At 38.8% G+C, this 12,577-nt stretch overlaps 1 protein-coding gene across 4 annotated transcripts in view; it reads left to right on the forward strand.

Moving 5' to 3' along the window:
• Nucleotides 1-12,577, forward strand: part of GRIK1 (glutamate ionotropic receptor kainate type subunit 1) — a 174,450-nt gene that overhangs the window by 128,361 nt on the left and 33,512 nt on the right. For 2 of the 4 annotated variants that reach the window (XM_056329063.1, XM_056329064.1), the window contains exons 8-11: nucleotides 6,669-6,776; nucleotides 7,527-7,571; nucleotides 10,591-10,704; nucleotides 11,919-12,122. In XM_056329063.1, the coding sequence (XP_056185038.1) occupies nucleotides 6,669-6,776; nucleotides 7,527-7,571; nucleotides 10,591-10,704; nucleotides 11,919-12,122 (471 nt within the window). The remainder of the gene's footprint in view (nucleotides 1-6,668; nucleotides 6,777-7,526; nucleotides 7,572-10,590; nucleotides 10,705-11,918; nucleotides 12,123-12,577) is intronic. The other 2 variants (XM_056329065.1, XM_056329066.1) reach the window with 1 other exon arrangement.

The raw sequence follows: 12,577 nt of genomic DNA on the forward strand, positions 1-12,577 counted from the left end.
TTACCTATAGTGGCATGGAGACAGTAGCACTTGTGGAGGTTGCTTTGCAGTCATTCACTCTAGGTTGCTGTTTAGGTGAAGGAAAATGTTCTAGTGAGATGGTGGCTGAAGGAAATTATGATGTAAAATCTCTCTTCAGGACAAGACTGATTTCCTTTCAAGTTTCTCATTTTGGTAACCAGCACAGAAGCAGAATGAATTTCCTAATCTCAGTCCAAACACATAATGATTTCATTTTAGAAGCTATATAGGTCCAAAAGACCAAGATGTTAGCATGTCTCTGCCACTAATGCAATGGTAAATGAGCAAGCATAATTTGGGGAGTTGAATACTAATGCTTCCTGAATTCCAGGTCAGATGATTGCCATTAATTTTTTCTATTTTTTCATTCATCATTAAAAAGAGCAAGACAAACAATGGTATGATTGTGGTATAAATTATTACCTTTTACTTCAAAACTGTGGTTAATTAGAAATGTACATTAGATCAATAACTGATGTTCAGTTTTGCCTAGTAACTTCTGATAATAAGCAGATTATAACACCAAGAATTAAAAATACAAATATACTTGGCCAATAAAAAATAATAATAAAAAAAAAATTAGTCCAATTATACTTGGCTTTGTAGGTTACCTTTAACGTGCTTGGGAAAACAACCTACCAAAGGTCAAGATAATGCCATTGAAAGAACTGACCGTAAAGAAAAATATTCTTATCTTCAATTAGGCTTCACCCTAGCTTCTGAATGCCCTTCTCCCACACTGAAGAGCCCAGCTAACCCATCCCTGTTCCACGCTCCCATTAAATCTGTAGAAAAACTGCTGACTGTGTGGCTTTAGGATAAGGTTTCAAAATGTTGCAAACAAACAGCAAGAGAGAGAAATAAGAAAATACAGAGACTGTTTTACAGAATCTGTAACTAAATATGGCCCATTGTCTACTTGGGGAATTTCTCAAGTCAGTTGTGGTAGGGGTTTTTTTTGGGGGGGTGTGCCCAGATGCGTTTGTGAGGCTTTTGAATGAAGAAGACTGTAATTTAGCATTGCACTTATCTCCAAAAGTCTTTATATAAGATGATGTTTATCATCAATTTATGATACTTTCATATTAAACAATAATTCAGACTTTAGCAGCAGATGCAAAGTTCTTGAATAACTTGCACAAAGTCAAGCTTGAAATGGTTTTGTGCAGGGGTTTGAAGCTGAACAATGGAACAATTCATCTTCTGCCACAATTCTGTGCTGAAATAGCTTTTCTTCTTAGCTTTTCACTCCGAAGTTTTATCAACTCCTTTTGTCTATATATTTAAAAAAAAAATTAAGAGTTATGACACTTTCTTCTTATACCACTTAAAGCAGATTCAATATGTACACACATTCTCTCAGTAATACAGTCACAGTTTTATTTGCATTTCCAGCCACGTATTTGTGTCTCAGATGTTTTTTTCTAGCATTAGCTCTGGACATACATTCAAAATAGCGGGTCTTATTTTTTGAATAGTGGGAACAGTAAAAGTTTAGAACTTGAGTTCGAAACTCTAAAGAGATTGCTTGATTAATTACAAGTGGAGGTCTAATGAAAAGGTTTAGAAAAACTTGTATTTCACACGTTATTGAAATAAGTGGAGTATCAATAGAAGAATGGAAAAGTCTGTACATTCTGAAACTTTATTAAACATGATAGTGTAGAATGTTAAAATAAGATTATGCCTTTGCATTTTTGTATTGCCAGGGCACTATGAACAATTTGAAAGGGACCTTGAAAAATTTAAAGTTGTCTAATCTGAAACACAGCTATCCAGTATCTGTCAGTCACTGCGACAGTGGACTTAGGAAGAGAAAATATGCCATAGGCAGATAAACTGTTAACTAAAATATTTGAATAAACCTATATTAAAAAAACCCAAACACAATAAAACCATAATCAATTTGTCTGAGAAAGATTGACACTTTTGTGTGCAGTATTGCAATACAGTATCTACAAAATCAGTTATATCCCATTGGGGCTATATCATCAAGCTGAATATTTACTCAGTCAATGGATTATATACACTGTGCATTATGATTTCTTGATGTAGTCAGTCTTGCTAATACAAATCTGGGAATACAAGTGAGGTCTGGTAGAGACAAAAGAAACAGAATATGAAATGTACCTGTTGTTTTACCTTAGTAAGTCTGGTAGCAGCTGAACTAATTGATTCTGTGATTGAACTGTTGAATTGCTTTGGCTGAAACTAAGGCTGCTATTGTAATTGATTCAAGATGATGAAGTGGAAATTTATATAAAGACCATATGACGGTGGTGTGATCTGAAGCAAGTTTCTGGAGTGATTGCTTTTAGGAGCTGAGTCAGCTTCATTTTCCTGTTGTTATGATTTTCCATCAATATATTTATATGGAAACTAATATTGTAATTTCATTATTTAAACCCAGATTTCAGTTTGTAGTTAGCCTACAATCTTAGTTTTTTAAAGTAGTAAAGATAGAAAGTTTCACAGTTTTAATTAGGTTTCTTTGGGTATTTTTGCCATGTCAGGTAACCTTTAGCCTTCATAGAGGACTGAAGAGTTATCTGTAATCTGTTCTGTCTACAGCCTTTGCAATGCTTATTAAGAAAAGATCTGAGTAGCTGCTGGTCCTGAATGGTTTGCTTCTCAACTACCAGTTGAAACCAACATATTGAGTTAATTCCCCATTTTGTTTAATAAATGGGAGCAAGTCATCAATTGTTTACAACTTAGAAACAGGAATAATAATTAACTGATAAAACATAGTATTGAAGAATGCGATACTTTATTTTGAACACAAGACGGACACTGGATTGCTCTACTGCTAACCAAACTCCTGAAAGAACAGCATTTCCTCATGGTTCTGTTGTCAGAGGCAGCTTGCAACCTTGGGATCTAAGCCAAGCAAAGGACGTTACAAGCAGAAGCCACTGAAAATCGCATTTTTTTAATTAAGCTACAAGCTCTACTCAAAATTATACAAACAAAACCAAAAATGTATTCTCTCCCTAAGAATTTCATATTGTGCCCTTAGATCCTCCAATATTAAAGTAAGGACAGAGTGCAAAAAAGCAATTTTTTTTGATGAATTACATGAATAGGTTCCAATCCAACTTCTATTATATCCTGTAACATTTAACACGAGTGTCACTAGAAACATTAAAATTGCTATAAATCTTGCATATAAAAGCATGAAATCTCATTGCTGTGTTAAACGGTCATGTGGTTTCTGACTACTCAGAAAGTTCTGCTTCATTTCTGTTTGTTAAATTGCTGCCTATTCTGTTTGCCTGAACACGGCACCTTAATAAGTACTCGCATCCTTGATTTACCTGACAGACACCTAGACGTGGTGGTATGCAGCTATGATTTTGGAGCAACGATGCAATTCACTGTCTTTGCATGCAGCAGGCAATTGTGCTCTAGACTAAAGTCGTATTAGAAGCTTGGAAGTTTTACCGTAAATATCAGATGGCCTGGGATGGACCATAGGTTCCTAGTTTCTTAGGGAAAACTTTTGTTTCTGATCAGGACAGAAACATCACCTCTCTGTCTAGATGTGCTGCCTACACAGGCACCACAACTGTCTTGAAGACAGAAATAAAATTATGCTCACTGGGTTCAAACCCAGATGTTTTATTTTTAATTAGAATAAATAAAATAAAAATCAGAAATTAAGTTTAGAATTCAAATGGTATTTGAAATGTGTGCCTCAGAATTAAGGTCTGAAAAAAACTTCAATATTTTAGTTTAACTCTCCTGAGAAATGTTCCCTGAGTTCTGTTTACAATTTAAGTCACATTTGGGTCATTATTTGATGGTCTAAGTGGAACTTAAGTTAGACAAAAGCTATTTGCACTTCTCTGCTACCCTGAAATGTAAGCATACACCTATGCACCTTGTAACATTTTTTCCTTCCATTTCTTTTAGTGTGGGGGTAGAAGCACTGATGCCTATTTTCAAAAGTGAGCTAGCATTTCACCATATGAATCTTTTTTATGAAAATAGAGATGCAGGCTCCTGATACCATTTCCAAAAATAACATATTGGTTCCTTTATTCAAGATCATATCACGTTAGCAGAGAAGCTGAGCATCTGATATGTAATCAATAAATCTGAGCATTTCACAGAAGTAAATTGCCCTCTGAGGAGGAATTGATCTCTAAAGATCATATTTTAAAAAATGTTCCATCTTTATGAATAAAAGATGGGGGTCATGTCACAGTAATAAAAAGACAGACTGGAAAAGAGGTATTATATAATGAAATTCATTATGTGTCCTCTCGTGCTATCTTAATTATATCAGCAGACAAAACCACAAGTGTTTCACTGTTTACAGCTGAGATTTTTGTGTGTTCACGCACCATTAAGATGGAAGGTCTCATAGCAATTTCATTGTATTTGTGCTTTTCATTCTTATTTTACTTAAGCATGCTTCAAAATCCTGCTATATTTCTGCAAAATCCTAGATACACCAGAGCTGTCTCGCACACATGGTAGTAACACTCCAGCATCTAAGGTTAAATCCTTCAGATTCAGAGCTAGAATTTAGGTTTAACAGGAAGGGAAGACACCATTCTGTAAGTCTGCTGATTTGTAATGCAATTTTCCTTATGTCATCAGTCCACAGCAAATTAAATGAAACAAATAACAATGTGCAGTAGAAAAGCTTGTAATTTAAGAATTATGTGGATGACACACATGAAGAAGCTATGACATCATTTGTCATCAGCCTTTCTTGTATCTTTAAATAATTCTGTCTAATGTGGGAGCTCCCAAAAATAAGTTATAAGAATCATCCGCAGTTTGAAATCCAGAAAATACTTTCTTTTATATGTAAGCTTCAGCCTTGGAGACAAAACAGGGGCTGTATGAGAGACAGGTCTCATTTAAAAGAAAGTGAGCTTGTTGGGAAGCTTACAAGATACAAAAAACTTAAATTGCAGAGAAAGTTAGTTCTGGACATTGATCCTGTTCTGTTGCGCTGAAGAAGCTTTCGCAGCACAGGGAATCATCGTGGCTATACAAACTGATATACGAAGTCCACCAATCTAACTTACTCTGTTAAATATTTAAACTAATGTTTAATATATTTTAAAAATGAAAATGTGATTTCACTTAATTATGATGGAACTGTAAAATGCTTCCTGGACCAAACCTGATCATATGCAACACATAATGCTGTACTTTAAACACGTATGTAAGACTTGTGTACCTTACACTATAAAGGCAGTGGCAGCGCTCTGCAATTAGGAATGATACACCTTGTTTGCTGACTTGGGAACTTGTGTCTTCTTCCTTGGGAGTGCAAACTGAGTGGGGATTAGTGAAACAGCTCACCAAAGTCCAGGACATTAGGAGTCCAGTGCTGGTGGGGGATGTTTAACCACAAAATGTCCAAGAAATCAAGTAAGAAAGACAAAAGCCCTTCTTTCATTTTTCTCTTCGGGGAAAAATCTGGATTTCTTGTCCATGAGTAGCAGAGGAAGCATCTATCACATGAGGCTAGGGAATGCACAGCTGCAGTGTTGAGAAAGCTTTGGTGACTTGGGATGGTTAGCTACCTTCCTTCACTAAGGACTTTCTGGGGGATCCTATTCAGCACTGATTGCCATTTGTTACCCATTCACCATGGAGAACTTAGAAGGTCCTAAGCTGGGCTAAAAAAGCTGATGGATTTAGGCTGTCATAATCCAAGGTTCAGACCCAAAGCCTGGACAAATCAGACTCCTTTTTTAATTTCTTGGTGAATTCTTATTGTCCTGGTTTTGTCTCTGATAGAGTTTTCTTCTTAGTAGCTGGTACAGTGCTGTGTTTTGGATTTAGTATGAGAATGATGTTGACAATACACTGATGCTTCGGTTGTTGCTAGGCAATGCTTACTCTACATCAAGGACTTTTCAAGTTTCCCATGCTCCAGCATTGAGTAGGTGCACAAGAAGCTGGGAGGGGACACAGCCAAAACAGCTGACCCCAACTAGCCAAAGGGATATTCCATACCATAGAACATCATGTCCAGTATATAAACTGGGGTGGAGTTGGCCGGGGGCTGCCAGTCACTGCTGGGGGGCTGGCTGGGCATCGGTCAGTGGGTGGTGAGCAATTGCATTTGCATCACTTGGGGATTTTTCCCTTGGGTTTTTCATTACTATTATTATTATATCCTATTTTAACTGTTTAATTCTTCTTATCTCAATCCATGATTTTTATCTTTCTTCTGATTCTCCTCCCCATCCTCTTGTGGGGTGGGGGGAGAGTGAGCAAGTGGCCCCGTGGTACTTATTGGCCAGCTGGGGTTAAATCATGACACGCAGTGCAGAACTGCCCCTTCCTTGGGCACGTGTAGTGCATATTTCATTTTCATTTTCTTTCCTTTCACAGTATACCTTTTTTAATACAATACCAGACATATGTAAATGAATACATATAAACTGTCACAAACTTGTGCCTGATTGTAAAATACAAAACATATTGAAGAGAAACTAAATAACAGAAAAGTTGAAGAAAGTGTTTTTTATTGAAGTAACAAAGCCACACATCTTTAAAAAAAATGATTTGGAAGTGATTCAATGCTACTGTTAAACTAAAATGCAAAATTTATTATGGCTTTGGAGTAGTTCGTACTAATCGTTACAGGGAGGAGTGCTTTTGTATTCACACAGGCACGGTGGGATGGTCTAACAGGGCGCATCACCTTCAACAAAACGGACGGCTTACGGAAGGATTTCGATTTGGACATTATTAGCCTCAAGGAGGAAGGAACGGAAAAGGTAACCAGATCTTAAGTAAAACAATGACAAAAAGCTCATTTGACAGGGCCGTAGGAAAGGCCATTCTGCTCAGCTTGAATCTCCCACGCTTGGGGTAAATACAGATACTCTCAGGATTATTTAAGTCAGAGTTAAAACAGAGCTAATAAGGTTTTTTATTATTTTACAATGCATACCTTGCAATTCAGGGTATGGGATAGGAATTAGAGACTAGCAATGTTTATCTGAATGGAAATAATTATTTTAAGTGCACATTATCCTCAGTTCTTGCCGCTATAACTTGGTGTGATAAATTCATATATACAGATAAAACCTAGACTTATCTTACATATACTACTTTTAGTAAATGTGACATGAGGGAGAGAGGAAAGAAGGTGCTGGAATAATAACCTCAACGAGAGCTGAGATGTTAAAAATTCATCATGTTTTTGAGATTAGATTAGGTTTTTTTCCTTTTCCCTGGCCCTTGGCCAGCAAACACAGGCTCCCGATGGGCACCGCAGGGCTCCCTCCACCACCGCCTGGGAGGTGGCTGCTGGGGGTATCCAAAATCCCTAACACAGGGAACGCCACCAGCTCATGTCAGCTGGAGACAGCGCTGTCCCTTACTCTGCCTACACTGGCTTGACTGAATGATAATTGCTGATGGGTTAATTGAGACTTTACGTATAATTGCTCCCACACAGCTCTCCAGACTGGTTCTCTTTTCATTTTTAATGAAGCACTCTGTTTATTTTTCTCTGTACCAAGGCTGCTGGCGAGGTTTCTAATCATTTATATAAAGTGTGGAAGAAGGTTTGTACACAGACAGGTGATGCAAAAAACCTTTGGGCTGGGTCCTCAGACTCATCCTTTGGGTTTTGATAGTGACTCTCATATTGCAGTTTAGAGACAACAGTCTATTCAAAAGTATGAATTTTTCTGGTAGAATAGGTTTCAGTCCAACTTGAGACACTTTATTCCAAACAGTAAAAAAGATCTTGTCAGGATTCAGCATTTTCACCAAAATATTTTTTTAATTATTATTTTATTTCTTTGGAGCTGTGCTTTTTCCCTCTTTGAGTAGAGGCTCCTGGCTGCAGCAAAAGCAGTCCTTTTCTCAGCTATTATCCTTGCTGATTCACCTAAGATTCACCAGGAGTGGTAAATTTACACCATTTCAAATGAACATCAGCAGCAAGGACTGTTTTAACATGTGGGGTTGTGGGTTTTTTTGCCTCCCACAAAATGCATACTGTGCAGGCAATGTTTGAGTATTGTTGACTCAAAATTTTGACAAGTGTGTTATTAGCTCCTTACAGAAAATAATATAGATGATTAAGTGGGTGCTGACATTCACTAACATATGGAAATTGGAACTAAGCTTGTTTATAAAAGATCTAAATTACCCCAGGAATCTCATCCCTCTTTTAACATGAGGTGCCTCTGCCTGGTGGAAAAGGCACCAAAGTGGGAGTCAGAGACCAGCTCCATGCGCTGCTCCCCACTGGAGGTACAACCCACAGCTGCCATTCTTTAAGGAGACGATAGCAACTGCATTCACCACCTTTAAAGCGTTCTGCAGTCACAAAATAAAAATTTCTTATAATGCTTTGAATTATATTTTGTACATATTTCACACAGATGTTATTTCCCACTCCTCCCACATTCACAGTTTAAAAAGGTTTTGGGTTTTTGTTGTTTTGGGACGTTTTTTAATGCCACAGAGTAGACCAGTGTAAAACATCTTACAGCACTCATTTGGTGTTCTTATAAAGCACATACTTCATAACCCTGTTTTAATCTTCAGTGAATCAGGTTGAGGCACAAAGACCTCCATTTCCCTCATTACTGGTGAATAGATCATCCTACCTGACATGCAGAATGCTATTGAACCAATCTCGCTTTTGACTCTAGGCATTTTGTGTTACGCTGAATTGATTTAAACCAAATTACAACTGGTTCAGAGCACGAGCTTGCTGAGAAGGACATATGACACCTCTCAAACTTGTCACTAAACTGCAATAAATCCCCCAGATTCACCATAGTGATGTACTACCTTGATCTCATTCTTCCAGTGCCCCTCCAACCTCCTCCATCACTCTAATCAAGGTTGACCTGCGGTGTCATTCTTTTATCCAGACATAGAGTGGTCTCTTCTGGTGTGTTTTGTATGCACTGTGACTGTGGCACTCCATGTTCTTCATGGTTGTTCTCCTCTTCCCTGCTGTGAGCCGATAAAAGCATATCAAGTCCATAACAATGAGCAGAATGGTAAAAAACTCAACCACCCTGATGTAAATTCAAGGGCACTGGTTATTTACTGTATTCCTGACACAAGCTATCATAACGTCCAACATTTTATTTCCTGTGTACTTTAAAGATCAATTTCCCAACCTGATCTACTTTTGGAAACAAAAGGATTGACTGATAAATGCTTGAATAATTAATTTTAAAAAACGGCATGACTATCCCATTAAGGATACCTTGGAAACAAAGTTTGTGAAAGGTGAAAGTAATGGCACCCAGGGACACAAACCCAAAGTTTGTTTGAAATAATACATTTATTACCCCAAATCCATACTCAGCAGGCACAAACTAATCTGCTGGGTTTGGCACAAAAGCAATGTCATCTCTGCTTCAGTTAACATCCCCCCCCCCCAAAAAAAAAAAAACAAAACCCAAAGAGCCCAGCCTGGGTCTGAAATGACTGGGCATCTGACTGCAGATAGAGACCTTCAGTGCACCGGGCAAGTCAGTCAGTTTTGTCTTAGACTTAGTTGGCAGCTTTACTGAAAATCCCAGAAGGGAGGATCTGAAAGTGGTTCCCTCTCAGGTAGAGCTGAAACATGCTGGCAGAGCAGCACAGGGATGTGAAGGGCTCTGTGGATGGCCAGTGTCAGTGCCCCAAGCCATCTGTCTGTTGCTCTCTACAAATCTCCCATACAAGCTAAATCAGATGAGCCAGCTCCTTGCCTGGAGTTTTCTCACATCAGCCCTCAGCCATGCTATGTAAGTAAATCCAAAGGAGAAAAAAAAAAAAAAGATGCTTTCATTGTGTTTAAGTAAATGTTTATCTGAATAAATCAACAGGCTTATAATTTCTGCCTTCACAAGGTGTAGATCCAAATCCACTGAAATCGCGAAGATCTTCCCCTTGAGGCTTTGGATTGGGCACTAAATACTGAAATTTGTCAATATCTCTGGGGCTAGAAAGGAATTTGCCTTTGGTCACTTGTATTTACTGAACAAATACTGATCAGTGTGTGAAATGGTATCACCTTGATAGCTCTGACATACATAGCATTCAAGAAATGACAGAATAATCTTTGCTAAACCTGCTGAAGGCACAGCGGAAGCAAAAGGCCAATGCATCCATCAATCTGCCTCAACATATTTATTCAAGCTTTTAATCTGTTGTATTGGAAGAGAGAGGTCTTGCCATATGTTTCAACTCTACCATTTACAAATTTTTTAAAAAAATCATAAAAACAGACATTTGACATTTTTTAGCAGGAAACAAAGTCAACATGTTCCACTTTTGTAGCAAATTGCCTAGTATGCCACAGTATTGACATGCCTTATACTCTTACAGCTTGTTCATTTCCACCTGCTTTTGAAAGGGCAGTATATTCCCTGTGTTTTCTAAATCAGCCATTTGATGTTGCTGCCTTACTCGGACCTACAGTTGTTTCCCTTCTTTAGCATTTCGTACTGCTGGTGTCTCTTTCTGTGGTGACTAGAGCCAGTGCACCTTTGCTAGGTGGTGAGCATTTAGGGAAATGTTTCGGCTCACTGCAACCAGGCAGCCGCTCACCCATTCTCTTCTGTGCAGATCGGGGTTTGGAACTCATACAGTGGCCTTAACATGACGGACAGCAACAAGGATCGGTCGACCAACATCACGGATTCATTGGCTAACCGGACACTGATCGTCACCACCATTTTGGTAGGTCTCACCGGGCAGAGGTGGCACCGTCAGCCACACTGTAGGATGCAGGGACTGCTGATGCTGAGTTGCAGGGCTCTCTGTGGCCACCTTTGCCACCTCCACATTGCACTCCATGGCTGTTTTCTTCCACACTAAAAATGATTTGTTAAACTAGCCTGCTTTCGAGCAGTTGTTTTGATGTAGACTCAGAATCGACGTACACGTTCATCTACCCACAAGATCGATTCAAAAATACCCTGCTGCCAAAGAAAGGCTCTTGGGAACCTCCACCTCCAGAAATGTTTAGCTTACTTCAATATTTCAGAGGCAAACCCTGCACACTTTTCTTACCAGAAGAATTATCACACACAGATACCCAGCTTTGTAGTCAGTGCTTACGCATCCTTCCTTTTTACTGAAAATGAGATGAAGAGGACAGAAAGAAAATAGCAAAGAGCAGATAGAAAGACTGAGTTATGGCCTTAACTATGATAAATGGAAAATACGCAGCTGGGTATTTATGAGTTGTTTTGCCTCATGCTTTCTGCCTGGCCAGTAATGCCACTTTTTTTCAATTATTCTGCCTAATTCCTCAGGAGGAGGGAAAGAGCTCAAAGGCTCCTCTACATTCCTTTTCTATTGCCAGAGGTGTTTTGCCACATTAAACTGCAGAAACCTGCTTGCCCAGATATTCTTCTATCCAAAATCCTTTAAACAGAAAAGCAACAAGGTACTTTACAACCTACCTATGCTGTTCTCCACTCCCTCATGTGAATACCCAGTCAACTTACAGTGACCTTGTACATTTGAGGGTTTTTTTCAATAAAGATTCATCTTCCACAGAATATAAAATTTTAGATTCCCCTTATGATCCTCTTTTCTGTTATTTAGGCTTCTCTCTCCTTCAGTATCCTTTCCTGTCCCTTAGGATGGGACAATGTAGAGCACAGATCTTGGGTCTCATTTTGGTGCTGCTAAGCACTACTTTAATTGAAGCTCCTGGGAGCTATGAATGGTCTGTTCCACTGAAAATTAGGGCCCTTTTGCTTATCACTAATTGATTCACTCAATTTGTTAACACACCTAAAACAGCTTTTAATGGACACAGTAAATTACTGGTTTCCATCTAATTGCAATCCATTTTTAAAGTATCAACATAATTTAGGGAAACTGATATAATCCAAAATAAAACCTTATTTCTATTGCTACATGTCTACTGTCTTTTCCTATAGGAAGATCCCTATGTTATGTACAAGAAGTCTGACAAGCCCTTGTATGGAAATGACAGATTTGAAGGTTATTGTCTGGACCTACTAAAGGAGCTGTCAAATATTTTAGGCTTCATCTATGAGGTCAAACTAGTTTCTGATGGTAAATATGGAGCCCAGAATGACAAAGGAGAGTGGAATGGGATGGTCAAAGAACTCATAGATCATGTAAGTTTGAATCCTCTCTTCATTCTTCTTTCACCTGTGGTACTCTTTACATGAAGCCAGCCCAAATGAAACATTTGCTTTAGTTTTCATTTTTCTAGAGCCACTGGTCTGTCTTTATTGACACTTGTCAGAGCAGGAAGTCATCTCTACACCAGTACATCTGAACCAACCATTTGCAGGTGTGGAGGGAAACCACCCCCAGTGGGGCAACGGCACTGACCTAGCACAGGTCCTGTCCACACCTTGGCTACAAACTCCAACAGCAAAGGCTAAGCTTCCAGCCCATCTCTCCCCTGTGGCAGCCTCTGCCGTGTGAATGTAGGATGCCCCTTCCCAGACGCTCTGGCAGCCCTCACTCGCAGTCTGCCCCATTACACAGGACCGAGCCCCATGCCCCTGGTCATACCTCTCCTACTCATGTGAAAGTCACAGATTTCCCTCTGCCTGCAAAAAGA

This window comes from Falco biarmicus, chromosome 2 (genome assembly GCF_023638135.1).
Source record: "Falco biarmicus isolate bFalBia1 chromosome 2, bFalBia1.pri, whole genome shotgun sequence".
Lineage (NCBI taxonomy): Eukaryota > Metazoa > Chordata > Aves > Falconiformes > Falconidae > Falco > Falco biarmicus.